The following is a 27,864-nucleotide window of genomic DNA, read 5'->3' as shown; positions in this document are numbered from 1 at the left end:
CGATGTAACATGACGATCAATAAGATTGTTCGGTAATAGGTTAGTGATTCATTTGACTTGTAGCGAGAGACAAAGGGAAACTATTAAGGTTGAAGAGGAACGGAAAAGGCTGGTAACATCAGATAGCAGAAGACTGCTACGTTCATTGGATACTATTAATACGAGTAAAAATTGAACCTTCTAACTTTTCTCCACGTTTTGTATATTGATAAGGTCTCACAATTGAACTCGGCTTTTAACGGGGAGGGAGGGGTAAACTTAGCATCAGGTGTGATTATTCGTCTCTTTATGAGGATTGAAATATTCTTATTCTTCCCATAATCATACCATTATAATCATGTATCAATAATATACTCAAACTAATTATATATAATAAATACTCTAGAATTTCCATCAAAGCTTTTTGTAAGGAGCCGATAGCAGAAGGCATATGTAGTCTGTTCGTGAGTCTAAGTTTGTTGCTGAGCCGCTCATCTAGCCTTTGTGTAAATATAGTTAGTAGTTCTGCGTTGAACTTTCGCGTTTGGATTTCATTTCAAAACAGTTGAAATTGTACACAAAGATTTAAAAGCGGTAGTGATCTTATAATGGGATGTCTATCGCCACTTTATCTTAGCAGCGAATAAACGTGTATTACATTTTTGTCATTTGTCCTTATAGTTGTGCTTACTCAACTTCCTCCTCCATTGTTTTGTCTTTCAGTAGGAATATATATTTTTCATGATGATTCAAAAAATAGTTTCAAGTCTTTATATCTCTTAGAGAACAGGTGATAAATAAGTACATAGTATACATTAATGAAGTTCTACTTTAGTAAAATATAAATGGTACACAAACACGGTCATACAATCTGTGAATGTCCACAGTTCGTTTACGTATAAAGGCTACATTGTGAAAAAGGAGTGACTTCGACAGTTGGATGAATTGAAAATAGAAATGGAAAGATTAAAATTAGTGGTAAGTAGATTATACACGGTATTTCGGAACAAGAATTTTTCAGCAAATCATGGTGGTGGCCAAGACTAATTCACAGGCCAGATATGCTGTTCACCATTGCTTCTAAAATCCCAACGGTAACCCTTTTCAGGATAACTCTTCCATTGCTAGTGATCGAATAAGTAAATATGTGAGTCATAGAGGCAATACTAAGTTCAGGAGATATAATTGACTTACATCCAAGCATGAGCCCGGATCGTTATCAAAATTAGGGGTATCATCTAGAAGAGTAACATTAGTCATCCAACCAAAGCATAACAACTATTTAAATCAATAAAACTTACAAGGGCACATGCACTTTCCGAATAGACCATCATCGACACAATGAGCAAAGGAATCGTGTTTGTAACCAATATCATTGAAGAAGTGAACTTGGTTTTTGTTTAGGAAGAGGCCTGCTGCCAAACTGTGAACAATAGCATCGCCCCATCTTTCGTAGAAAAAATTACCAGTACTATCAAGGTAGTCAAAGTAAGCTTGATACCGTTCGTCTCTCCACAAATTAAGACTAGCAATTTCAAAATTCGACCAGAAGTGACATAAATTGTATCCCTCTTGAGGGTTACCAAAGAATTTTAGTAGCGTTGTATTAAGGTCATGTTCGTGAGCGAATTTCATAGTATGATCCCACAGCGTAGGAATCGTCTCTGGAATTTCTTTCAACGTGATAGTAAAACCGTACTCTTTACCGTTCTCTCTCATAAAAGTGAAGGGATCATAATCCAAATCACAATAAAACTCCACACCAGGCTCAACACGCCTATTAGCCAAAATAACAATTGTCATTAAATTCACTACATTCATTTTCAGTTCGAATCAAATTTACCAGTAGTAGTCATAATCAGCAACTAATGGATGTCTATAAAAGAAACCTGAGTTGAAACGACACATATGGCGGTAAGACAAGGAGCCTCCATAAAGAATATGTCGAGCAGCATAATCGTCTAACTGCTGTTGCATAACTGTTCCGTTGACGTGCTTGGGGATTGACCACATCTCCGAAGGCACTAGGCCAAATTTGACGTCTGCTTCTGTCATAGACGTGATAGCAAATTTGAATTCGTTGGAAAACGGCTCATCGTTCAGAAAGACGTATGGGTATTTGTATTTGCGATTAAAACGACTAACGCGCCCAAATAAAAAAGGAAATTAAAAAAAAAAGTTTTAAGACAATAAGTGAATCGACAGTGTAAAGTAAAAATTGTGAAAATGAGTGCCTACTCTTCAAATTGTCGTAATGTACGTCTCATCTGTTGTATTTCTCTATTTCTAACTAGGATGACAATAACAGCATTTTCTCTGCCAATCTGCTTAGTATTTGGTAGCTTTTCAACTATTGGCTTTGTCTCTTCTCTGTTTTCTGGAACTTGTAAATCTTTTTTAGGGCTGCTCTTAGCAGTTGTATCCTCGATGTCCAACAAATTCTCTAGGCCCAAATGTTCGTTATCAAGCTGTTCCTCAGAAAAATGCATTTGTACGCCATCGTTTCCAATGGACTCTCTATTTAATAACTCTGCTGCTTTTCCATTTATAAAAGAGGGCGTTATGCCGTTTTTTTGCCTGGTAACGATATACAGAGACCCAAAATATAATACAGCTATGAAAGTTAGTGTTACAAGATATGTGACACCCCTCCTCATATCAGACAGCAATAACAATCACAATAGTGAAAACGGTATAGAAAGAGAGGAACGATAACTGGAAATAGAAGAAAAAAAAAAAAGAAAAAAGTAAAGAAAAGAACAAGCTAGCAGAAGTGCTATTATCATAGGTATTGAAATCCATCGTTTTGATAAATAAACTCAGTCAAAAGACTCCTCACCGTGCCAAAAAGGGCGTTTATGGCAGTGAAGAAGGAACATGATCAATGACTTTAAATTAGGTCGCCGAAATGTTTCGCCTGGCTTGGCGATTACCAAACAAAAAATTCTTCAGTAACCTATCTCTTTCAATTACTTCAACTGATGTAACTCAAAAGAGGGTTAGTAGCTTAATTAATTTACTTTTCAAAACCATGATAGAAATATTGAATTTTCTTGGCGATTGTTTACTGCTAGATAGATTATGTTTGTTACTTGTGAATATAACTTTGATTGACGTATCTTACGTTATATGTCTGATCGTCATGCTCACAGGAGAAAAAAATGATATCATTGCACTCAGATACCCGTAATGTTTCAGCCTTTATTCAATTTAGATCTGCGAAAACCGACTGTAGTTTTGAAACAATAGAGGGACAGATGCGACAACAGTAAAATCAAAGTTAAGTAATTAAAACTGATCCGCTCTGGTGAACAGACGTTTGACTGTAAAAGTGCAGAAGATTGCACACTCGTCCAATGTCAAGTACTATAAGTATTTAAACACAGAAGACGCGAAAATGATCGGCAAGACGAAGACAGTGACGATGCGGAATATCTGTTGTAGCACATTGCCCAGATCAACTTTATTTTGGTGAGCATTTGATCCGTGCAAAACTGATTTACTTTGTGCAAGCATATCTCATTTTAGCGTTTTTATCAGCTTTCTTAAACTATTGTATAGCTGTCGATAAGACCTTTTAGTATCCATCCTCTTTTTCACTGCGGATACATTTCTGTATTTGGTATAGAGGTCAAATAACTGCTGCTTTTCTTCTTCGGACCATGGACTTCTATCCAGAGCAGGATTGATAAACGATTCATATCTATCCCGTATTTGCATTACCGTTCGCGAAGAGCCAGTAGCTTGTTTGATTTTATAAAAGTCAGTCGCACCAAAGGTCTCCACTGCTTTTAGTATTGCTTTATCCTCCTCGTCACTAAATTTACCTACAATTCACTTAATTCAGTATCCACTATGCAACCTTCTCTACTTTCTGTGTATCTTTGACTCTTTTTCTGATGTTAAAATGTTTGAAATACCTGTTGTTATTATAGCATTTCTGTTCTCATAGCTCCATTTATTTTTACATTGTTTCACACTCCTCTGTAATTTTTGCGAAACAGCATGCCAATCATCTGGGTAATTCTTGACAAGTTCACATAATTGATTAACTTCGTCGACTGTCCACCTCCCACTCCGTTGGCTAGCTTTACGTGATAATAATTCTTTACAACGAGCTCTTACTTGACTCCTCGCTTTACTGGTAAACTTGTTTTCCAGCGTTGACCAATCGATTTGGCCCAGATCAGTTATATCTTGTAAATGTCTTGCTAGCGTTTCTTTCTCTTCTGGGGTCCAGCGTGTAAAACCTTGCGAAGTGTAATAATGCTTTCTTATATAATCGGCCCGCCTTGATGGAAAGTAGCACTCACTAAACATTGTCCACCGTGGACCGTGCTTCTTTACCAGCTCCTTGAGTGTCTCTGTTTCCTCTTTCGTCCATGTTTGTCTTTTTTGAGCTGATGTTATATCTGCTGCCCTTTTCTCTATTGCTTCTACGAGGGAGAGGTAGTGACCACGCTGAAAACTTGAGGTATGGAAAAAAAGCTTCCAACTTCTCTGAACAAGTAAAGTTTTGTAAAGTGATTTCGGATGTAAATGCTGAATTAATGACATGGGGATCGCAAAACACACTAGCTGCTTTTTATTCAACTTTCGCAGAAAAATGAAAAAAAAAGGAGTTCGAAAAGATGGTCATTTTTGATTTTGCTTGCCAAGCTGAAAATGGACGCATGAAAGATCGTTGTCAATGAAAGGTCTTCACAACGAGTACGCTTTGACAGAGATTTGCAGTTGTTCATTGAACCCCTGCGAGCTTTAGTTCGCTGCTTTGGAATGCGTCGGTTGATATCCAGTGCACCAGTTCCTACTTCAGCTGCTTTTTTGCATACAGAACAATGGATACCATCCAACATCTTTCTGTTGGAAGAGTTCTAGGGATTTGCTTTCTGGAGTCAGATAAACTTCCACCTTCACGCACTCGACTCTAAATAATCAAAAGTATTATAGAAATGTTCTGAGAACCAAACGATTTTGCTACCATTCCTCGTCAACGAATACGTATAGACTAGTCTAATCGTTTTGTCCACTTATGTTTGGATTGAAGTTTGATGGCAAACAAATCTGCAAAACTGAGTAAATCATTCGTATAATAAAAAGTTAACTACATGTCTATGACATATATATGAACAATATAGTATATGAGTTTTGCTTCATCAACTGATGATGCAAATTTTGTATCCACTTTTCCGATCTTTTTGAGACAATGAAAAATCACCTTGTTTGTCAATAAAAAAACTTTTCTGACGCTTGGTTTTTTTTCTTCTCGTCAACAAAAAATCATAGAATAATAACAACACCAATCCAACGACCCTACCCTTAAGACTTCATTCAGGTTAAACACCTTCAAAGCGGAATTCTTTTCTTCACATTTTGGTCATAGCAGCAATATAAGCAAAAGAAGGATCTTTTCTTCTATGAAAACAGTTTTGAGAAAACAATAAACACAGGCAATGAAAGATGAAGCTATGTATAAGACAAGTTGAGGGCACGTCTACAACAACTGATATTGATCCAAGGACTTTTTCGAAGGCAAAAATTGGTTTAGCTATAGTCCAAGAGATTGGGAAGTAGAGATTAATTGATTTATAAACGCGCAAACTGTAGCATAATTTTGAAAGGACAGACGTTATGGCGTCTTAGAGTTTTTGGAGGCTCCCTATTAACGCGATAGAGGATCTGATACAGATATTATATCGACTGCTGGAATAAAGGATGAATGTACTGTGAAAGTGACGATCACAGTGACAATTCAAAAAGCTCAAGCACATATATTCTCACCAAAAAGTCCGACGTCAAACTGTTACAAAGAAGATCTGCTGTAAATGACAAGTACGCGGCAAAAGAGGTACTGCTACCGTTTAGTTGGTGACTGTGTAAGCTTGTTATATAATCATGGCCTTTTACTCAACTTCATTGTAAACATTGTGTTGTGCAAAAAGCTACGATAAACATAAAGTAAATGAGAATAATTGAAGAAAAAAGAGGAAAGATTATTGTTTATGTCACTTGACATATTTTCAATTTTTATTCTGGATGCTACATCTAATACTAATCAATAATAGCTCTTTTTTTTTTTGGTGAAATAGTAACAGTTTTTTTTTTTTTGTTTTTTTTTGGTTTTACAAATTCAAGTGCTTTCTTGTGGTTATTGTATTGACGAATAAAGGAAGACAAAAGAGAGAATCAGATATACTCTAGGGTTGATGGAAGTGAAGGTAATACAATATGCCTCGTACAGTCAGAATACATTGAAAAATAACTTGGGCTTTTAACCTATATCTTGCTCATATGAGCGATCTATATCCTTGAGATTTATTCTTAAAGTTACGGAAAATTTCAACCGGTTAATAGCAAGACCAGGTATTATTATTAACTGTAGATCAATGGTAGTTCACAAAATTTCCAGTATGGTACCCACTAGTTCTAGTGTGTAATTCTCAGTGTACTCAGCAGATGGCAACCTTAAGATGAGGAGGGCATGGCAGACAGAAAGAGTCTAAAGCTTCTAGCCAATAAGCCATTCCACAGGACAACCGACTACAAAAAGATAACAACTTCAACGGAAGTGGTACACAGTTTACAGTAACAGGATTTTTTTTTTTTTTGTTTAAATTCAGGTACGATTTATTCAACAATAAAAAACAAAGATATAGAATTATTAAAAAATGAGGAAAAGAGCATCTATGATGTATAACAAAACGAATGTTACCACCAAACCCAGCAAGGCAGTTAGTCTACGGCTTGCGGGGATAAGGGTGCAGCACTGCTTAAAGTAATCGTCAAGTTGACTGAGGACTTAAGCCTTTGCAAGGCATTATCGGTGGACCAACTTTCTTTAGTGATAATCGTATGCCAATGGTATTTCCAAAGTGTTTCCAAAGTGTAATTCTCAGTATATACGATAGCCGTTGTGTAATGAGTGAATTACTTTTCATTAGAGAGGTTTCATTCGATAAACATATAAATATGGCCTGCTTCTCAATTCATAATATCTTTAGTGATTTTTATCTGTTTTTCCTGCATATTATACTTTTCTCTTGTTTTAATAAAAGTAGTCTAGCTTATCTTGTTGTAATTTCCGTTCAGAGTTGTAAGTAACACCAACCTCCCGTCGGATCATCGCCTCCTGCCTCTTTACATGTTGGCAGCTTCAGATTGAGCAAAATATGCCAGACATCTGCAGGAGACCTCAATACATCCGTGAGAGAGAAATGAACCAGAGCTGCTGCCCAATAGGACCATTTTACAGGGCAACCAACGACAAAATGATAGTCGTCTTCAATGGATGCTGGACAGAATTGACATGCTGGTGAAGGCCATCGCCGAGGACGAAGACTATAACAGGACAATTGTTTAAAAGAATTTCCAGCATTAAAGGGGTTACAACCACCACAAACATAAATGGAGCAAAAAATTGCGGCTAGAGTGGATCGAACACCCGACCTTTAGATCTTCAGTCTAACGCTCTCCCAGCTGAGCTATACCCGCTTATACATTGTTGAGGAATGTAAAATTTACAAATTCATAAATGCATTTAAACGCATGTGATTGGCCGACCTGGACCTGGCCATGCTCGACATAAAAAACTCCGTCGTCAAAAAGAAACGAACTCATTCTACCTGTAAGAGGCGAACGTCACACTCACTTATGATGAGCATTTTTTTTACTTTCGGTTTTTTTTGGACACACAAATGTTGGTTAGGGCGAGTGATACCTTTTCGTAACGTATTGTTGAGGTTCGGATTGATTTTCAGCCAAATTCAAATCTTCGTCACGTCAGTGAAAATGAAACGTTACTATTGGTTGTACGTTGATGGCCCGTCGGTAATGTTTTCTGTTAACTACGGTTAAATAATTTTTGTCGAACAAAATTTCCTGTGAGCACGCAATGTCTTAAACACATTGGATGCTCTGGCCAGTTCCAGTAGTTTTATTGACACTAAAACCACTTTTGAGGGACGAAGTAAGAAAGAATGTGAAAGGAAGAAGAAGAAGGCAACAGTCAGAATTTTTTGTAACTACTGTAAAAAAGAGGCGAAAGATTTATCCGATCTGAGCACAGGACGGAAGTACTGGTAACTGCTGCTTTTCGCTTGACTTTCGCACGCATGTTACAAAATTGAGACATTTTTGTTATTTAAATATAGATTGATATAACAATATTTTCAAATAAAGAAGCATACTTTTTGGGATTGTACCTTTTCTATCCAAAATGCTCAATGCCAAATGCACGACCTACTATTACTCAAAAAAAAGTACATATACTGTGCCGAAGCACAGAATACTGACGGTGTTTGATTGAGATAAGATTGTCAAGCAGCAGTTAATAGAAACTGCGGAAACGTACAATGAGAAGTTGCGCAAGATGAACTCACATAACGCGTATGTTATGCCACCTCCTAAGCGAATAATATCATTGAAGAGGTTTCACCTCTCTCAATATAATACAACCCACATCTGTAGTCAATACAACCTCAGTGTTTTTATCTGTTTATAACTTTTCACACTATCTTTGGTAAAAAACTGTTTCAATAAACCTGCATAATATCAAGTATCCATTCTCCCTGTCTGTTGTAACAATATCTTCAGAGGCGTTAATGATATTAATCCCACAGTCTTATTCTGTTTACTTCGTCTTTCCAATCTCTACCACAGCCACAGTCATTAAATGCAAGTATCTTTAAACCGCCTGGTTCGAGGAGCCGACAGCACTGTCTTCGCTAAGGCGATTCTGTGGGATAATTTGTGATGGTCTTCCACAATGTCACGTTCTGACCTCTAATTCATATAAAAATCTGAGAAACAATCCAGATTTACTGCCTTTACCAGTTATGGTGTACTGGAACAAAACAGATTCAAGGCACACTGGGACAAAGAAGATTTCATCAGGCACACTTCAACCTTACTAGTAATCCAAACAACTCGCAGTGGCTTTGTACAATTCATTATTGACAGGAGCAATACTACTCGATTGACAATATTACTTTCTTGATTTCGTTATAAGTTCAGTTCTACCTCGCATTCATTTAAAAGACCATCCAAATTCTAAACCGGAATAAAAATTGAAGAACTCTTGTTTGGTCTCGCTGGATCCTCTAGTCTCTACTGTTGACTTATCAATTAATTATGCCTGATATTAAGAGATATCACATAGGTATATACGCTTGTCCGGATCATCAAATAAACCGGACAAAAAAGTATCAACATATCGAGTGCTAAGTGCCAATTGTTTGATGTCTTCTGCAATTAGTACAGGAGGAAGCTTCCGAATAAAATCAATTATGCAATTTTTGAACTTGTTTTCATTAATGGGGAGATCCGAATCCAAAAACTTTGCGGTCGTTTTACCTCGACTGATTACTCCCATAGCAAGAGCTTGGACTATGCCAATTATGCTGGTAGTCAACTCCATTGACATTGGGCCTTTCTAATACCATATTTTGTTTCAATCTCACTGATAGTCACTTCGAGATCGTGATTACTCAAATAGGGTGATGAATTCTATGGGTACTGATTTTGTGACAAAAGCAAAATGTGGGTGGCAGCCAACGCGCAGTGGATGTAATTTTAAAGTGATGTTTTCCATTTGTGTTGACATAACCAAAGCTGCAGCTTATGAAACGGCAATGTTGCATCGAAGTTTCGTACCAACAACTGGTCATCGTGATCAAGAGGCAGAAACGATAAGCATAATGGATCCAACAACTCAGCTCTAAGGACAATGCTTAAGCGACGTTCGTTAGGCTGGTATTGGTTGCTGTAGCTTTAACATATATAAATTCATCATTATCATATCGTCTAATTCCTGTTACTCGATATGACAATTGCATATCATGCTTTTACATGTGCTGTTGAAGGCGTTGTATACAAGTTACTACTGCATGTCTTCATCTACAGAACGACTTCAGTACCTGCTTGACGATCTGACACACATCTACTTTGGCACCCGCTTGCGATTAAGATCTTATCATTCTCAGAATGGTTTTAGTTCAGTTGTATTAATAGTTGCATACCCGTTAATACCTCCGTTTTGGTATAAAGGTATTATTCTCAACAAACTTGAATAAAGGATATTTCAGATTTCTCTCTTCTTATGCTCATAGAACATAAACTAAACAGAACTTCGTAAGACACTTTGATACTACAGTTGTTATGAATGCGATCATGGCTTAGAGGGAGCAGCTATTTCGAACATGTTCGAACGTAGTGCTTGAGCCTATTTTTCAAAATTCTCCACCATGAAGGCTGAATAAATTAGTGGCCAGTGTCACGCAGGCCGCTACCAGCGAATCGCTGTATCCGCTCATGGGATGTGTCTTCAGACTGTAAACGGTTGTGGGAAATTTGCTGTTAAAGTTATCAAAGGCAAGCGTGACCAACATGTTCATGTATAGTAAGTTTCTGACCTACTGCCGTAATATAAGCTTGCAGATGGTGTACCAGAAGTTCTGCTCGTAGACGTATGGGTGATCAGTATTTGTTTGGTAGGCATCAGTAATTTTATTAGTTCATAAATAATTGTGCTCTATACACCACTTGACGTATAAATTGTGCTGAATTGATGATGTTTTCTGTAGCGACTTGAGCAAACGCTGGCCTTGATATATTCAGTTACTTTAAAAGACTTTTGAAAATAAAATAAGACAGTAAAATGACCAGACACAACAAAGATACTCTTTATTCAAGTCTGTTAAAAATGATACTTTTATATGAGAATTGGGGTTATTAACCGGTATTCAACTATTAATACACACAATTGAACTAAAACTCTCATGAGAATGATAAGATCTTAATCGCAAGCGGGTGTGTGGCGAGGCGATGGTCAACGGGTATTGGCGGATTATACCGCCCCTGTCATTCACCAATATCTTGCGGCCGATTGAGGGTCTTCTATCGTCAATGGCCAAATTCTACAAGCGGAGCAATCCCATCTTTGACGATGATCACCCACGATCGATCATCCGCAGCCATCTCTTACCACCCGGTGATCCTGAAGCACCCGAATGGTGGTACACTCATGATATGGGTTGAATTTTTGTGCGGGTGTTCGCTCGCAGCTTCGTCCAACTGTTCACCCGGCCGGAATGGGACGAAGTCTACTTTTACCAGCATCCCAACGTGGAGTTTTCTCGCTACATATTGGTGCGCGATGACGATCGACATCATATGCTGGTCGTTGAAATCTGGGACGTCGACGACTTTTTGTGGAGAAGACGAGGACGCCTTCATCATCATAACGACGCCCTTTACGGACGGTTTAACCGAATATTTGTCCCCAACCTATTTATTGAACCAAATTCAAAAGAAATTTGGAATATATATCTCGGATAGTCAAGATGGTCTTTCAATTCATTGAAAGCTGGAGCAAGCCTGGCAAGAATAAGAATTGGAAGGATCTCTTCAATGAAGGCAAAAAACAGGGTTTGTTCAAATCGTACAAATCATCTGATACTTTGAAGTCCTCATATATCATATTAGAAGACGAAAGAACAAAAAAAAAAAAAAAAAAAATAGTAATGAATAAAAAGAAAATGGTTGTAAAGTATGTTTAATTTTCTTTGTTTGTTACAGTTTCACAAGCTAAGCATATAGATTGAGTATCTGAATTCAGCGTTAAACTGAACGATATGCTAGGATCGGGTTTGAAATGACACAATGTAAAAAAAATGCAGATGCAGATGTATCATCTCTATCTAGATTAACTAAATCATCAGGGAGAAACAAAAAGCACTTGTGTGCCCAAAATTAGATTCGTATTGCATTAAATATGAATCACCATCAACGCTACTCCTTCTCGCTCATTAAATAAGAACTGTCTTTGACAGAGGTAATCAATACTGTGGGCAAAAGTTTAAGCTTCTCCTAAACCAACGTTCAGTGTTCAATAGTGTTTAACATTGTGATTTGATTAACTTCTTTTTGAATAACAATAAGTAGTGGAATAAACTTATTTGCTTTTTTTTTGGCACAAAAAGTATATTCCCCTTGGAATCAGCCCAATTAGTTTGAACCACAAAATAAGTATTGGCAGGAACATCTGTACCTAGAGACGGTTTATATGTTGAACAAATACAGCATATTTAAACGAGTAATAAAAGATATTAGTGAAGTACCAATTAGGGAGCGAACAATTAAATTTATTGACTTTGAGTCACTTAATACAGTCCACATAGCCATATTCAACTGTTATCTGTGATATAGAATGTCTCATGTAGAAATCCCCAAAGCGAGCAAATCTATGAACTCTGCAAGGCATATCTCATTCTCAGATCAAGTTCCTGAAAAAGATGAATACGACTCATGTTGAAGTGTAGAAATATTGTCTTTGTCCTTATCCTCATCCTTGTATTTTGTCTTTGTCTCTGTTAAATGACTCTAATATAAAACCTACCACAGTTTCCACAGACTTCTCTTTGCCTCTTCTTTTGCTATTCTATTCTACCCGTACGCAACAAGACCTTTATAAGGTCTTTTGCATAAGTAGCGCCTAGAATAGAAATGGGGTTAGCCCTAGACGTCTTTTTTAACATAGGAGTTTCTCCAATGTGTGCCCATCCTTGGGTTCTTATCAAATTAGCATTGAAACCAGCTTCGTCAATAAATATGCATTTGATCCCTGTAATATACACCTGTTCCTTCACAGTTATCATCCATTCTTTTCTTTGTTGAATTTTTTCAAGGGAGTTTCTGCCTTCTGGCTCCATGAGAACACGCTTCAAAGAGAAAAGCCACAGATCAGCCATGCAACGATATAACGTTCTTTTAGAAATAGTCGCGTCACTGAAAGTGGTATCAAAGTGTTCCATCGACCATTGTAGATGTGGGCTGTTTAAAGTAAAAGTCAGTCATCACCTTTTTCGTTGCTTCTGCTAGTTCCTCTTCCGGCTCGATGAGCTTTGGTCGACCAATAGTTTTGAAAAGTGAATTTGGGTCTTCTTTCCAAAGCCTTATACCATCTTTGTACAGTTTTAGTGTAATGGCAGTGCTCTACATTTCTCATTATCAGATCTCTGCCCAAGGTAAGACGCGAAAGGAGCTTGATGTTACTAATGCTCTGAACAAATTTCTTACAAAATAGAACTGTGTAAACTTTTTATCAGTACCGAACAGATAAACAAATGTGAATAAAAATGTAATATGAGAAAAACAATTAAAAAACTGAGAATGTCTTGAATATGGTGTGTTTTATACTATTTATACGTTTCGAAAAGTCTATCTCTCTAATGAGCAGCTTCCGCTCCTGACACTAATCTATTTATTTCTTATCTTATCTTAGAATTATACATTTGATCCGAGATGCAATCGACCACACCGCGTACACAATGGAAACGAAAATAATAAGCAATGCTTATACATGAGAATGCTTTATTTTGATTTTTCGTGGGACGGGAATGGTATACTTATGCAAATATATTGCCACCGCATCTCTAGTATGACATATCAGTTACATATTCTAGAAAAAAATGATTATAGTATCTAATATACGTCGCACTTTTCAAATAGAGTCATATGAGAGGTAAGTATCTCCTTTCATCTAGTAATGACTCAGTAAAGGGTAGACATCGCAGATAGTTTAATAATATTCGATTACTCACTTTTGATTGGAGCATGATTGTCTGTCGATTTCAGGAAACATAGTGTATTACATTTTAAGTTTTTGAATAATTTTGTACCTGAGACTGTATTAAGAAAACAATGGTTTCTCTCCGTAGACAAAAAAATGGCACAAACTGTAGTCGAAAAAGTAGACCAACTTAGCCAAACATTATTTCCTGGACTACCTCCTCAACTTCACTTACTTACTGGTAATGCCAAATTGCAAGTGATCTTGAGTTTATTTTGGTTTACTTTTTCGTTCTCATTTAAAATATTCTTTAGCTGTAGAAGTTATTAATAACGCAGCGATCAACACTGACGATGTGCTGAATAATGACCGATCAACATTGAAAACTGTACAAAATATGCTGCGATACCTGCGAATAAGAGCAATTACGGTAATAACCAGGTAACGACCACCTTAAAGATATGCACAAAAGTGAAACTGATGTACCGTCCAAAATCAGGGCGATGTAGAAGCGAAGTTGAAGTTATGGACAATATTAAAGAGAAAACAACCAACGGATAAAGCTTATCCTGAAAAAAATAACGAGGCTACATTATGGGCTCGTAGTTTATTCGATCGCCAGCTTATGAATGCTTTATCGCATTGTTCACTAGAGTTGATTGCGTTGGTGACGGAAGATGCTGAAAACAGTTCCTTTACAAACATAATCTTTAAAGCAGCTAATCGCAAATCTTACACGAAGGATACATCAAGCGAGAAGCAAAGGAGGCGGAAGAATAAGCAGCATCGAAACATGTCCTATTTAATGGGGCTACTTCTTATAAGTGGCATAGGAGTGAAACAGGACGTGTCAGAGGGTGCAACATTATTGGCGAAAGCTTTTAAGCTTGGTCATGAAGGTGCTGGCATTGAATTAGCTAAGGTTTTCAATGATCCTTACAAATTTCCTCAACAATATAACGTCGAGAAGAGCCTACAGATCTGCGAAACGGTTGTAGAACAAAAAAACCTTCGCGGGCCTTTCGACAGAAGCGCAATAATAGACCTAGCACGCATATATTACGAAGGCAGCGAAACAGTTGCGCGAGATATAGAGAAGGCGTATAAATTCGCTCGTCGTATTGCAGAGAGTTTAGGCGAGCAATATTGTCAATTTATTGTAGGAGATACGCTATTAGAACCTCCAGCAAATTCAACAATTCAGCGTGATGTTCAACAAGCTATCTTCTGGCTTACACAATCCGGAAATCAGGGGTTTCCATTAGCGATAGAGACTATGTCTAGGATTTATTTTGAGGGAAAAGCAGAAGGTTTCTTACAAAATTATGAGACAGCACGCCACTGGTGCTTACTAGGAGATGAGGTCTGGCCATACGGCCTTGATTACTGCCAAACATGTCTAGGTGATATGTTCTACTTCGGTTTAGGCGTACCGAAGGATCTATTTCGCGCATTTGAATACTATCAAAAAGCTGCTAGTCAATCAGGAACTTCCAGTACTCAGTCTCAGTTTATGCTTGGTGAAATGTAAGATCAGCCTGACATAACAAATATTTTGTTTAAAAATTCTCGCGTTCTTTGAATTAAACGATCAATCAAATCTAGGTTTTTTAAAACAGAAGGATGGAATCGTAATTTACTTCTTGCTACAGACTATTATAAGATGTCCGCAAAAGGGAAGTATGCGCCTGCTGAACAACGTCTTCAGGAATTGATCACTATAGAGGAGTCTTCCAAACATACTGAAAAAAAAGCAGCAAAGAAAAAATCATGGATGGGCTTATTGAGATTACTCAACAAAAAGAAAGGATAGATTATATAGCTACAACTACGATTCTATCCGATCAGTTATGATACCATATTTGCATTTGTTAAAAACTCATTGAATGCAGCCTCAGATTAGTATAAAACTTATCTTATCTGAAGAACAATCATTTACAAATTACCGCTTCATCTTGACTTAGCCAACCATGAACCAATACATATTACCACGTTCTTTCATGAATCACTCTGGGTTTTAAACTTATCACTCCATTTGTTTTTTCTTTCTTAAGTAACGCCTTCTCGCACCCGATTTTTTCATTGTTCCTGATTCTTTTGGTTCCGTGACTGATTCCTGCTCGGACAGATGACGTACGCTTACAGTTATGCGCGTTACGTGTTCCACTATCAATTGTTTGTGATATAAATCTCCTTCGAAATATTTCTTTTATATCTTTTTTAACACTTCTTTCTTCACAACTTGAATCTAAATAAATGAGCAGTGACCATAAAAATAAACTTTTGTAAGTTTGGTTAACCTTTGAGTTCAAATGCTTATTTGAGTTGCTTCAAAGAAGTCCATACTAAACGTCTTACTCATTTCTTGATTGTATTGACAACCGAACTCGCAGACCCAACTCAGGAATTGAGGAAAACCAAGTTGATCCCAATCACGATCCTGCTACTGCCATCTTACGTCGTAAGGCAGCACCCAATAAATTGATGGTCGATGATGCTACAAACGACGATAATTCTGTTATTACACTTTCAACTGCTACCATGGAGAGACTTCAGCTCTTCAGAGGTGATACAGTCATTGTTAAAGGAAAGAAGAGAAGAGATACAGTTCTTATTGTTTTAGCTGATGATGAGATGGAAGACAATAAGGCAAAAATTAACAAGGGTACGTTAAAAGCAAACAAGCATAAAGTATCACCATTGGTTGTATCCCCTGCTTATGACATTTCTTACTCTTGGAATTTTAGTTGTTCGTAACAACTTGCGTGTTCGCCTCGGTGATATCCTTACCCTTCACCCTTGTCCTGACATCAAATATGGTAAACGTATCCATGTCCTACCTATCGACGATACTGTCGAGGGATTGACCGGTAATCTTTTCGAAACTTTCTTAAAGCCATACTTTTTGGAAGCATACAGACCCGTTCGTAAGGGCGACACTTTCCTTGTTCGTGGTGGTATGCGTGCTGTTGAATTTAAGGTTGTTGAAACTGATCCTGAGCCATACTGTATTGTAAGTATACAATTGCACGAAACTAAATGATGTATGGGAATCGGTTGCATTATTCTGACAAGTTCTGTTATATTTCAGGTTGCACAAGACACAGTAATTCACTGTGAAGGAGAACCTATCAAACGTGAAGATGAAGAACAAAGCTTGAATGAGGTTGGTTATGATGACATTGGTGGCTGCCGTAAGCAAATGGCACAAATCCGTGAACTTGTCGAATTGCCCCTTCGTCATCCTCAACTGTTCAAGTCTATCGGTATCAAGCCTCCTCGTGGTATTCTTATGTTCGGTCCTCCTGGTACAGGTAAAACCTTGATTGCCAGAGCAGTCGCCAATGAAACTGGTGCCTTCTTTTTCTTGATCAACGGTCCTGAAATTATGTCAAAGATGGCTGGTGAATCCGAAAGTAACCTTCGAAAGGCTTTCGAGGAAGCAGAAAAGAATGCACCTGCTATTATTTTCATTGATGAAATTGATGCGATTGCACCTAAACGTGAAAAGGTAATCGTCTAAGTATGACCACTAATGAGAGATCATTTTTATCTCATACTTAGAAAACTTTTAATCAATCATAAATAGACTAATGGTGAGGTAGAACGTCGTGTTGTTTCACAATTACTCACTTTAATGGATGGTATGAAGGCTCGTTCAAATGTCGTTGTTATTGCAGCTACGAACAGACCCAACTCTATCGATCCTGCTCTTCGTCGTTTTGGTCGTTTCGACCGTGAAGTCGATATTGGTATTCCTGACCCCACTGGCCGTTTGGAAGTTCTTCGTATTCACACAAAGAACATGAAATTGGACGATGATGTCGACCTGGAACAGATTGCTTCTGAAACACATGGTTATGTTGGTGCCGATATTGCTTCACTCTGTTCCGAAGCTGCTATGCAACAAATTCGTGAAAAAATGGATCTTATTGATCTAGAAGAAGAAACGATCGATACCGAGGTTTTGGATTCATTAGCTGTTACTATGGAAAACTTCCGTTATGCTTTGGGCGTTTCCAATCCTTCTGCTCTCCGTGAAACTGTCGTTGAAGTTCCCACTACTAAATGGTCCGATATCGGTGGCCTTGAAAACGTTAAGCTCGAATTACAAGAAACTGTTCAATATCCTGTTGAACATCCTGAAAAGTTCTTGAAGTTTGGTATGAGCCCTTCCAAGGGTGTGCTGTTCTATGGTCCTCCTGGTACTGGTAAAACTATGCTTGCCAAAGCTATTGCCAATGAATGTCAAGCCAACTTCATCTCTATTAAGGGTCCTGAACTATTAACCATGTGGTTCGGTGAGTCAGAAGCCAACGTACGTGACGTTTTCGATAAAGCTCGTGCTGCTGCCCCTTGCGTCATGTTCTTTGATGAATTGGATTCTATTGCTAAAGCCCGTGGTAGCTCTGCTGGCGATGCTGGAGGCGCTGGTGACCGTGTTCTTAACCAAATTCTGACTGAAATGGATGGTATGAATGCTAAGAAGAATGTTTTCGTTATTGGTGCTACAAACAGACCCGATCAAATCGATCCTGCCTTGTTGCGTCCTGGTCGTCTCGATCAACTCATCTATATTCCTCTTCCTGACGAGACGTCTCGTTTATCTATTTTAAGCGCACAGTTACGTAAATCACCTGTCGCTCCTGACGTCGATTTGAACTTTATTGCCAAGCATACACAAGGTTTCTCTGGTGCTGACCTTAGTGAAATATGCCAACGTGCAGCCAAACTCGCTATCCGCGAAGATATTGAGAAGGATATTGCTAGAGAAAAGGAGCGCAGGATGAAGGAAGAAGCTGGCGAAGATGTAGGTATGGAAGATGACGAAGAAAATGAAACTCCAGCATACATTACTCGGTAGGTATTTGCTGTCGTCGCTAAAGAAACATAGAACATACATACTCATAAACCTCTTTTTTTAGTGCTCACTTTGAAGAAGCTATGCGTTTCGCTCGTCGCTCAGTAAGTGATGGCGATATCCGTCGTTATGAAGTCTTTGCTCAAAATCTTCAACAACAACGTGGTTTCGGTACATTCAAATTCCCTGAATCAAATGCTAATGCTTCTGGAGCTCAAGCTATGGACGGCGTGAGTGGGGAGAGCGGATTTGGTCAAGAAGGTGGCGATGATGATTTGTATGCATAGTTTAGATAATCACTGTTCAGTATAGTATTTTTCTTTTTTTTCCCCTCTCTTTTTCTAGTTACCTACCACTTTCCTTTTTTCCTTTTTTTTTGCAATTTTAAAACCTTTTATTCCATCAATAATCCAACAGAAGAGAAATAAAATACACGAAAGTATTATAAAAAAGTACAACGCATTTCAAATCAGATTACGATGAATAGTGATTTTAAATTTGGGCAGTTGGCCATTTCAAGGTCTGAAATATTTTATCAAAGCGAATATTCAGTTGGACTTGTTAATTTGAAGCCTATCACAAAGTAAACTTATTGAACAGCCTAGACATTGCTAAAGCTGAGCTGCTTTAACCAGATTAGTATTCATATAAAATTTTAGTGGACGTATGTATCTACTGCAAAGCCTCAACATCATATATACGCGTACTTACAATCTCAATGAAATAGATGTTCTAGTCTTACCAAAACGCGTCGTTCCCAGATATTCAATGCTATCAGTAGAAGAGGTAAATTAAACTCTTGCTTTTCATTGTTGAACAGTAGACTTGACCTAAGACCTTCTTCTAGATCAGTGATTTGACCATTTCAGCAAAGTTAATAACAGATATGCTGAAGAAAGAATATCCGCACGCTCAGGATAATATAATATGGCTAATTCAGGACGGGAAAGAAGCAGGCCAAACGGTAAGTTCTCGCGATATTACACCGTCTACAACCTTGTTAAAAGAACGCGTTTTTTAAGAGAAAGCTTACATTATATTAGGTATTTCATGTACATCTGCATATAATACCTCAACAGTTTTCTGTACTAAAGGGAATTGATTCTGTGGATAGACCATCCAGAAGTTATGAAGAAATGAAAGTAGAAGCAGAAAAATTCAGATCAAAAATAATCCAGCATTTCTAATTCGAAGACCTTATCAGATTCTAAAATAAGCCTCCATAATTACGAAATAAAGACAACCCTCACTCATACGAGTGAACTATATTGATGGATAGTTACAGATTATTCTCATTGTAATGCGTACATTTTCGATGATGCGCGTTTTTTCCTTTTAATGGGAATAAAGGGGATCAAATATCTTGTGGCCAAACTCCGTCAAGATTGAAAAATTTCAACAATTAGAGGAAATCAAAAAACTTGTTGCTGTAATAATATAAACTTACTCTTTTGTTCTCCCCGTCTTCAAAGCTGTTTCGAATTTCCCAATACCATTTTACATTAGCGTCCATAGTTTTTTTTTCCTAACTATTGGTTTAACAGCATATATAAAATTAATGTCACAGGCAATGTCGCAGGCAACAAAAACAGCAACAGGAATTAAGAAATTAGTTATACCCAAGTTTCTTCCAGCAAGCAGTAGTAGTGAACGAAGTTCTAATGGACGCTCTTCCTTAAAGACAGCATCGCCCACTAGAAGAGGCACTCTTAATAAACTAACAACTCTTGCTACTAAAGTGCAAGTCTTTCTACGGTGCAAGTAAGCATCGATCTGATCAGATCTCCAGAAACGATTTGTAGATCAGGTAACTTACCTCTTTATTTGATTGCTTCTTCATCTCATAGGGGTGGTAAACTTCGAGAATCAACAAGCTCAACTCCAGCTCACGTAAAATTGAAACTTATTGACAATGGCTCGATAACAAGTAGCATTACTGATTTCGATATTGCAAAAGAAGATATGTCAACTGAATTCGTTCAGGACGTTGTACTTCTGCCTTCAACCACTAAGGTTTTCCACTTTGATCGCGTTTTCAGGCCTTGTGAGACGCAAAAGGACATTTTCGAAGATGTTGCAAAGCCTCTTATAAACGATGTTTTCAAAGGGTACAGTTTTCCGGTTTCGATTTATGTCATTAATGCTTGAAAAAGAGTTTTACGCAAGTCATTTACCTACTACTACTTCTTTTAGAGCAAGTTGCACAGTCTTTGCATACGGCCAAACTGGCACAGGAAAAACTTACACCATGGAGGGTGATCTTCAACGTGCTGGTAATAATATCATTTCTGAAGGTGCTGGGCTCATACCTCGTTCTCTATGTGAAATTCTTCACAAATTGAATAGTTATCATGAAGATAGTTATGCTACCGTTTCTATGCTGGAATTGTATAAAGAAGAATTACGCGATTTGCTATGTATTACTGAGCCAAAGCAATTGATAATTTACGACGGGAAAGAAGATGATAGAGCAGTAGTTCATAATTTGCGCGAAAAACCTGTTAGAAACGTTGCAGAAGGTCTTCAAGCATTGAAAGCCGGAGTTAACAGAAGAATGACTGCTGCCACAAATATCAATGATAAATCAAGGTAAATGCTATTGTTACATTCAGTATTAATGCTCACTACTAATTAACCTTTGCGCCTCGTTACAGCCGGTCTCATTGTATATTTACCATTAATGTTTACATTAAGAAGGAGGGAAGTCAAAAGACATTTCAGGTTGGCAAGCTAAATATGGTTGATCTCGCTGGTTCTGAAAATAGTAAATTAGCTGGTGCTGATGCAAATAGAGCAAAAGAGGCAGCATCCATCAATAAAAGTCTATTAACCTTAGGGCGCGTCATTACTAGTCTTGTTGACAAGACTTCACATATACCATATCGAGAAAGTAAGCTGACGCGTTTACTTAAAGATTCTCTTGGTGGCCACACAAAGACTTGTATTATAGCTACAATCGCGCCATACACCCAAACGAATGATGAGGTCAAAAACACCTTGGAATACGCCAATATGGCTAAAAGTATAGTGAACTATACACCGAGGACTGTTGAAATCTCCGAAGAATATCAAACCAAAACCTTATTGAAGAAGATTGTCAGTCTAGAGGAAGACTTACAAGTATGTTATGAGAAGAATGGTATGTTTATACCCAAAAGAAAGTACGAACAGTTGAACAATGAACTCAAGAGTCTAAAGGAAGAGAATACGAAAGCTCAATCCAGCAATCAGCAATTACAGCATACAAATGAATTGTTACGGCAAAAAATTGTACAAGCAGAGCAAGCAGCTTTACTGAGAACCGCACAGATAGAGCAACAACTGCAACAGAAAAGCAAGGATCTCGAAAGGGCGCTACAGCAACTTGAGCAACATGAGCATAATTTGGACGTTATAGCCCGTACAGTTGAACAAGCGCGCGGAATAAAGAGGAATAGAGATGACAATGATGTGACAGAAACTCGCATTGCGAAAAAGCGATAATACCATACAGTGATCAATAAGGCTTTTGTCACTGTATTTATATATAAATACACCTAGATACCCCTACCATTTAACTTTTTCTAAGTCAAATAACGACCCATTATTCCAATTTATGCTCATTAAAATATACTTTTTACTGTAAAACAGTGAGGACGTAAGTTACCCATATTATGCGGAAACAAAAAAAGACATTCAGTTACCAGAAGTCAAGCATTTGTACAACTCATGAGGCTTGGTTTTACGCACAGCAATCACTATAACAAATGTGAACTTGCCTGTAGAGCCTACCTAGTAGTCATCATACATTTTAACTTGGGAGCAGCTACCGCTCGAACATTATTTACGAAGAAAACAGAGCATGAGGCATTGTTCCCGTACCAAAATTTTTTTTTTTTGCTCATGTTTTTTTTGCTCATGTTTTTGTGCTCATGTTTTTGTGCTCATGTTTTTTTTTGCTCATGTTTTTTTGCTCATGTTTTTTTTGCTCATGTTTTTTTGCTCATGTTTTTTTTGCTCATGTTTTTTTGCTCATGTTTTTTTTGCTCATGTTTTTGTGCTCATGTTTTTTTTTGCTCATGTTTTTTTTTGCTCATGTTTTTTTGCTCATGTTTTTTTTGCTCATGTTTTCTATTGGCTTACAGATTGCTGCTACCCGCTTTTATAAGCTTTATTTGTTAAGGCACTTATCAAAGCAATTAGCAGAATGAGAAACGAAGCCTTTGAAATCACTAAAATGTAAGCTATCACACGCCTCACTGATCCTAGTCATGAGCGATTCTTTTTCCAAAAACTTGTTTCGTTTAACTTTACTTTTGACGACTGACCAAAACTGCTCAATTGGATTCAGTTCAGGGGAATATGGAGGAAGATATGCATATCGATATCCTGGAGAGTGAATATACTTTCCTATGTCAGTTGAGCTATGGATAGGAGCATTATCCATGACAAGATAATGTCCCTTCATTTCTGGATACTTGTCCATTTCATCAAGAGTAGCTTTTAAAAAGCTCGAGTAATGGCCTGTCACTGTTCCTATGCTATAACCATCAGTCTCACACCCGAGCTTTCTCTTCTTCGGAACTCGCAAACTAACATTAATTAAACCTGTGGCAGAAATTGCACCTAAAATAGAAGTTGCTTCTGCTTTCGTCATTGGCACTGTAACTACTGCAGGAGTGCCTTTCTTTGACCAAGCCATACCCCGTTTCAAATTAATGTGAAAGGCCGATTCATCAAGACGCAATTTGTTGTGAAATCCAGGTCAGTTTGCTGCCACTTTTGAACCCAGTCGTATCTTTGCTGAATCTTTTCCTCACTGTTTCTTTCCACAGGATGAAACTGTGCTTGCTTATTAGACATATTACACTGAGTTGTCATGATATTATAAACAGTACTACGAGAAACGTTGAGATCCTCATAGTTTTGTTTCAAACTTTCCACCACTTCATTGACAACGGCAGAAAGATTCTCATCAATGTAATTTAAAAGAAATTGCTTATGCTCATTCCCAAGAATACGACGTCGCCCTGATTTTTTCTTTTTTTCGAAAATGCTTTCAGGGTCTTCGTAATAACGTTTAACCCATCTCTGCACTGCCCGGATATGAATGCCCAATTGTCTCGCAGCAGCAGAAGCATTCAAGCATTTGCTGAAAAATAATGAAAAATCTAGTCTTGTCTTCATCAGAGTAAACCGTATAGCGTCGCTTATTGCATAACTCCATATCAATATGATAGTTTATTTCATCCGCAACTGGAAGTATAACGGGATTAGATGGCCTTTCTGGAGGTTTATTCATTAAGAATTGAGTACGGGAACTTATTGTGTCAATAGCATACAACTCCTCATCAACAACAAGATCCATCGGCTCAACGCCATGTACATCAACAACATGCCCTTGTCCATCTTCATAAAAAAATTGCATACTCAACTTCAATATCTGTAAAATAAATTGTAAACAGAAAGAAGAGAGCAAAATGGACACAGAAAATCGTAACCCCTTTTTTATAATAATTTAATGCCAAGAATTTTATTGGATAATTACTAAGCGCCAATTCTGAGCAGGACTTTATTTTTGGATCAATCGACATCATTATCGAACGCACAATTTTTTTGCACGACATTGAACTCAAAATCAGCGACTTTACTTTCTGAAATGACTGTATGCTCATCACTCAATTTTATTTTTTTTTCTTGAATGGAGGTCTTGTGCAACTGTTCAAATCATGGTCAATCGAAGCTTCCATATAACAATTCCAGCTAGTCACGCTCGGGTGATACGTGTTCATTACGCATTGCCTTGGCAAGTATGAATGAGACCAACAATGAAAGTCTTCTCGTCTACCGTACAGGACTTGCATAAGCTGCAAATTGATAGCGGTGAAATAATATCAAAACGCAAATAGGCTTTGTGTCTTCAACATAATATCTCATCAGAGGCCATTGTAATAGTGCCATGGTTCCTGGAAAATTCCGCCAAGAAGGAACAGTGTCTGTTACTGACGGATAAGGCTTGGACCTTAGCAAAATTCTATTCTTGGAAATAGCAAGGTTTGCTTTTTGTTTTCTTATTTCTAAACGTTTGCCGTATTTGTGCGTCTCAGGATAAGCATATCGTCATGTACGTGATAAATGAACTTTATTTTTCTTTGATATAAAACTGTCAAAGTAAACATTTTAATTTTCCTAAGATTTATTTTTCTTCCTTAGTTTTCTGTCTTCCATTTTCTCATTGTTTTTCACATCTTTTTGAACTTTTCTTACATTTCATAGCTGAGAATCCTGCAATGGCTCTTTTTGGATATTTAGCGACCTTTTTCACATTTGCAGCGCTCGTTTTACAAATATTTACGATGATCGGTACAACATACAACCAACCTTTTTTACGAGACCTCTATTTCGTTAAAGTGAGGATAAGCAGCGATTTTGTAATTGCCGGCTTATGGAACTACTGTACCGGTAACACATCAGGTATACAGTCATGCTCTAAACCGGTTCCAGCCTTCGATTGGAGCACTGCCACTGGTGTAGGACGATATTTGGATGGTATCGGTAGTTTGGACAAAATTTTCCTTGCAGACTTCATTCTCTATTGGATTGCTTTGGGCTTTACATTTATCGCTTTTATTATCACTATCATGAGCCACTTTAGACGCGGCCCTGATTTATTGGCTTCTCTTATGACTTTTATTGCATGCATTGTTCAGTTGGTTGTATTTGTGATCATTCTGGTTATTTCAATTCGTGGTCTCAATGCTGCAAGAGGTGTAAATGATGCTGTTGATGGTAACTTGGGGCCTTCTATGTGGATGACTCTGGGTGCTTTTGTCTCCTTACTTCTTGCTTCCATTGGATATTGCGTTGCTTGCATCTGTGGCCCTGGTAGGGTACGTGCTTCTGACAAAGCTTAGAAATTTTCGGAAAATTTATCTCTCAAGCATACAAAAGACAATCCGTCAATACCACTAGAATTTAGCACCTAAACATTTAATAATATACGCCTATATATTATCTCCTCTTACTTATTTATTTATTAACATCTACCTCAGCCTACAAAAAAGAACGCTGATGATCAAAGCAGATGGCACATGATAGAAAACTAGCTTAAAATTACATCCTGTGACCCATCATCTTAGACCATCTTTTTCTATACTTCGCAATATACATTTAACTGAAGCTCTAATCCTTTTTATATCTTATTTGAATTAATGACATAAATTATCCTTTATTACAATAAACGTAATTCGTTTCTTTTTGTTTTGATGCAGCTGGTACGATTCTATGGCATCTCTTAGTAGAGAATGGAGAATGTAGCACTTTTATATTATTGTTGCAGGCTAGATACATGTACCTCGATTGGAAAGAAAAGGTCGCAATTTAACATATATACTATATGTTATCAATGCATGCTGTGCGTTAGATGTAGAGCTTTGAACTATCAAGGCTTGAAAAAATCTGTCAGGACTTAGCTTTTGCCATTATCTGATTAAAGCTACTGTTTAAGCACTTCTTCTTCGTTAAGTGCGCTCTCGAAAGTGTCTGCAATTTATGTTGAGTAAAACAATGTTAAGAAGACTCGCTTTGAAAAGGCGCCATTCGTATATCTCGAGGAGTAAGGAATCGGATCAGCGTCTCAAACATGCCTTACGGAAGCCACCAATACCCTTCACAAGCTTCATTGGACGAATCATTCATTCTTGTCGCACAAATTCTTCTTTGTTCAATTGACCCTATAACTTTTATCGCACAATTTCTATTGCCTTTCACTTCCATATATTTATTACGCTTTTTTTTTTCTTCATTGCTTAAAGATTCTTTTTAAACATGTTGAAAAAGATCAGGAGTGATGAGGTATCGAAACACAATTCTGCAGACTCCTGTTGGGTTATCTACAACAATAAAGTCTACAACGTCACAGAGTTTATTCAAGACCATCCTGGTGGAGACGACGTAATATTAGACTACGCGGGTCGAGATATTACAAAGGTCATGAGTGATGTCAACGAGCACGAGCACTCCGAATCAGCTTACGATATTCTCGAAGAGTATTGTATTGGGCAGCTTGCAACAGAAATATCAACACAAGAGGCACATAAGAAGTGCACGGTGTCTATTCATGAAAAGCGAATGAAGTTATTGGAAGAAGAAGAGGAATTTCAATCATTTGATAAAGAGGATTTCAAGCCGAACGAAACAGATATTAATTCCGATATAAAGAAGAACCAATTCTTGGATTTAAGTAAAGCACTGATACCCCAGTTGATGAGAGCGAGGTTCACAAAAGAGTTTTATCTAGAGCAGGTACATAAGCCACGCTATTTACCAGGCCCAGCAATTTTCTTCGGCCATCCACTATTGGAGCCCCTCACAAAGACAGCTTGGTATGTTGTGCCTACTGTTTGGATTCCTTACGTGGGTTATCAGTTATATCATTCACTTCAATTTGGCAATTCTACGGGAACGGCAATGAGTTTTGCTTTGGGTGTCATTATATGGTCTCTGTTGGAATACCTACTTCATCGCTTCTTTTTCCATTTGGATGAATTACTTCCAGACCATCAGGCAGCTTTTGTTCTGCATTTCACAATTCACGGGTTCCATCATTATTTACCAATGGATAGGTAAGAAACATATGAATTCCTACTGTGAACAGCATTCGGTAGAGTTAATGCATCATTTATAGACTAAGGTTGGTGATGCCTCCAACTTTAGCTGTCATTATTGCATACCCGCTTGTTAGACTAGGCTATTTTCTCTTTCCGCCCATGATGGCTCATGGTGTAATCGCAGGAGGTTTTTTTGGGTACATACTGTATGACTGTACTCATTACTATCTTCATCACGCCAAAGTATACGAAATCCATTTTAAAGAGATGAAAAAATATCATATGGCACATCATTACAAGAACTATGAAGGTGGCTATGGTATAACATCTAAAATATGGGATCATTGCTTTGGCACCAAACTCAAGTATACCAATTGAAGCGTTATATGTTTTTGATAGTAGAAGCTATTTATAATTCACTCATACTAATATTATATTCAAATCACTGCTTTTATAACGTCTATTGTTGCTTTTACGAGTTCCCAAACTCACCGTAAACCTTAACATTGGTCTACAACTGACGTGCAAAATCAGAATTCATAAAGTATAATTAATATGCGTTATTCGAACATGCATCTATAAAACTTTATGTTCGTCCCTCCAGTTAGATAAATTGAGCATATCCAAATAGGGTAGACATTCATCATGCAGCGCACACCGAGACTTTAAAATAGATATGCCCACTATGGTATCTCCATAAATAAATAAAAGGAAAGAAAAGCGTTAGAATCTGAAACTGTTAATTATAATTTCATTTTATATGCTTGTGTGTTCAGGTTCATGGTACGTGTCCGAACTCATAGGCTGCTTGTATACCAGATGCACTTACCAATTATGAATATTCTGTGCACAAACGAATGATATATCCT

General features: G+C 37.5%; 12 protein-coding genes and 1 non-coding gene across 13 annotated transcripts; 8 read left to right on the top strand and 5 right to left on the bottom strand.

Annotated features, from left to right (window-relative positions):
- Positions 1-1,022: 1,022 nt before the first annotated feature.
- On the bottom strand, positions 1,023-4,536 carry BDF20DRAFT_909584 (glycolipid 2-alpha-mannosyltransferase-domain-containing protein; the record flags this gene model as incomplete). The annotated part of the gene is made up of 7 exons (XM_053083609.1): positions 1,023-1,103; positions 1,174-1,217; positions 1,281-1,756; positions 1,823-2,119; positions 2,218-2,556; positions 3,554-3,806; positions 3,900-4,536. 7 exons carry the CDS (start codon positions 4,534-4,536, stop codon positions 1,023-1,025), a joined length of 2,127 nt encoding a protein of 708 aa, XP_052941125.1.
- A 2,857-nt stretch (positions 4,537-7,393) lies between these two features.
- On the top strand, positions 7,394-8,092 carry BDF20DRAFT_846869 (uncharacterized protein). The gene has a single exon (XM_053079774.1). It carries the CDS (start codon positions 7,552-7,554, stop codon positions 7,831-7,833), a length of 282 nt encoding a protein of 93 aa, XP_052941124.1. The 5' UTR covers positions 7,394-7,551; the 3' UTR covers positions 7,834-8,092.
- On the bottom strand, positions 7,398-7,470 carry BDF20DRAFT_t9. The gene has a single exon. It is a non-coding gene; the product is annotated as a tRNA-Phe (tRNA).
- A 1,026-nt stretch (positions 8,093-9,118) lies between the features above and the next one.
- Positions 9,119-9,394, bottom strand: BDF20DRAFT_811935 (uncharacterized protein; the record flags this gene model as incomplete). Its single annotated transcript, XM_053076738.1, has 1 exon — positions 9,119-9,394. The coding sequence occupies one exon, from the start codon at positions 9,392-9,394 to the stop codon at positions 9,119-9,121; it is 276 nt and encodes a 91-aa protein (XP_052941123.1).
- Positions 9,395-10,800: 1,406 nt separating this feature from the next.
- On the top strand, positions 10,801-11,313 carry BDF20DRAFT_831867 (uncharacterized protein; the record flags this gene model as incomplete). The annotated part of the gene is made up of 2 exons (XM_053078488.1): positions 10,801-10,991; positions 11,040-11,313. 2 exons carry the CDS (start codon positions 10,801-10,803, stop codon positions 11,311-11,313), a joined length of 465 nt encoding a protein of 154 aa, XP_052941122.1.
- A 632-nt stretch (positions 11,314-11,945) lies between these two features.
- BDF20DRAFT_846863 (uncharacterized protein) lies at positions 11,946-12,752 on the bottom strand. Its single transcript, XM_053079773.1, has one exon. The coding sequence runs from the start codon at positions 12,723-12,725 to the stop codon at positions 12,411-12,413; it is 315 nt and encodes a 104-aa protein (XP_052941121.1). The 5' UTR covers positions 12,726-12,752; the 3' UTR covers positions 11,946-12,410.
- A 950-nt stretch (positions 12,753-13,702) lies between these two features.
- Positions 13,703-15,359, top strand: BDF20DRAFT_909583 (uncharacterized protein; the record flags this gene model as incomplete). The annotated part of the gene is made up of 4 exons (XM_053083608.1): positions 13,703-13,787; positions 13,861-13,976; positions 14,046-15,073; positions 15,152-15,359. 4 exons carry the CDS (start codon positions 13,703-13,705, stop codon positions 15,357-15,359), a joined length of 1,437 nt encoding a protein of 478 aa, XP_052941120.1.
- Positions 15,360-15,781: 422 nt separating this feature from the next.
- Positions 15,782-18,908, top strand: BDF20DRAFT_846858 (transitional endoplasmic reticulum ATPase). Its single transcript, XM_053079772.1, has 6 exons — positions 15,782-15,831; positions 15,940-16,211; positions 16,294-16,559; positions 16,638-17,057; positions 17,136-18,406; positions 18,472-18,908. The coding sequence occupies exons 1-6, from the start codon at positions 15,803-15,805 to the stop codon at positions 18,692-18,694; spliced, it is 2,481 nt and encodes an 826-aa protein (XP_052941119.1). The 5' UTR covers positions 15,782-15,802; the 3' UTR covers positions 18,695-18,908.
- On the top strand, positions 18,909-19,854 carry BDF20DRAFT_846853 (HIT-like domain-containing protein). The gene is made up of 3 exons (XM_053079771.1): positions 18,909-19,193; positions 19,255-19,371; positions 19,451-19,854. Exons 1-3 carry the CDS (start codon positions 19,074-19,076, stop codon positions 19,592-19,594), a joined length of 381 nt encoding a protein of 126 aa, XP_052941118.1. The 5' UTR covers positions 18,909-19,073; the 3' UTR covers positions 19,595-19,854.
- Positions 19,845-22,108, top strand: BDF20DRAFT_67709 (P-loop containing nucleoside triphosphate hydrolase protein). The gene is made up of 6 exons (XM_053076011.1): positions 19,845-20,168; positions 20,255-20,515; positions 20,601-20,701; positions 20,765-20,996; positions 21,062-21,546; positions 21,606-22,108. Exons 1-6 carry the CDS (start codon positions 19,966-19,968, stop codon positions 21,656-21,658), a joined length of 1,335 nt encoding a protein of 444 aa, XP_052941117.1. The 5' UTR covers positions 19,845-19,965; the 3' UTR covers positions 21,659-22,108.
- A 1,358-nt stretch (positions 22,109-23,466) lies between these two features.
- BDF20DRAFT_831862 (uncharacterized protein) lies at positions 23,467-24,347 on the bottom strand (the record flags this gene model as incomplete). The annotated part of the gene is made up of 2 exons (XM_053078487.1): positions 23,467-23,829; positions 24,240-24,347. 2 exons carry the CDS (start codon positions 24,345-24,347, stop codon positions 23,467-23,469), a joined length of 471 nt encoding a protein of 156 aa, XP_052941116.1.
- A 222-nt stretch (positions 24,348-24,569) lies between these two features.
- On the top strand, positions 24,570-25,605 carry BDF20DRAFT_846846 (actin cortical patch SUR7/pH-response regulator pali). Its single transcript, XM_053079770.1, has one exon. It carries the CDS (start codon positions 24,677-24,679, stop codon positions 25,298-25,300), a length of 624 nt encoding a protein of 207 aa, XP_052941115.1. The 5' UTR covers positions 24,570-24,676; the 3' UTR covers positions 25,301-25,605.
- A 608-nt stretch (positions 25,606-26,213) lies between these two features.
- Positions 26,214-27,373, top strand: BDF20DRAFT_812243 (uncharacterized protein; the record flags this gene model as incomplete). The annotated part of the gene is made up of 3 exons (XM_053076761.1): positions 26,214-26,495; positions 26,574-27,010; positions 27,073-27,373. 3 exons carry the CDS (start codon positions 26,214-26,216, stop codon positions 27,371-27,373), a joined length of 1,020 nt encoding a protein of 339 aa, XP_052941114.1.
- Positions 27,374-27,864: the final 491 nt, after the last annotated feature.

This window comes from Mycotypha africana, assembly GCF_025528875.1.
Source record: "Mycotypha africana strain NRRL 2978 chromosome Unknown BDF20scaffold_1, whole genome shotgun sequence".
Lineage (NCBI taxonomy): Eukaryota > Fungi > Mucoromycota > Mucoromycetes > Mucorales > Mycotyphaceae > Mycotypha > Mycotypha africana.
Note: the sequence above shows the minus strand (reverse complement) of the source record. Positions and strands in the feature narration are given on the sequence as shown.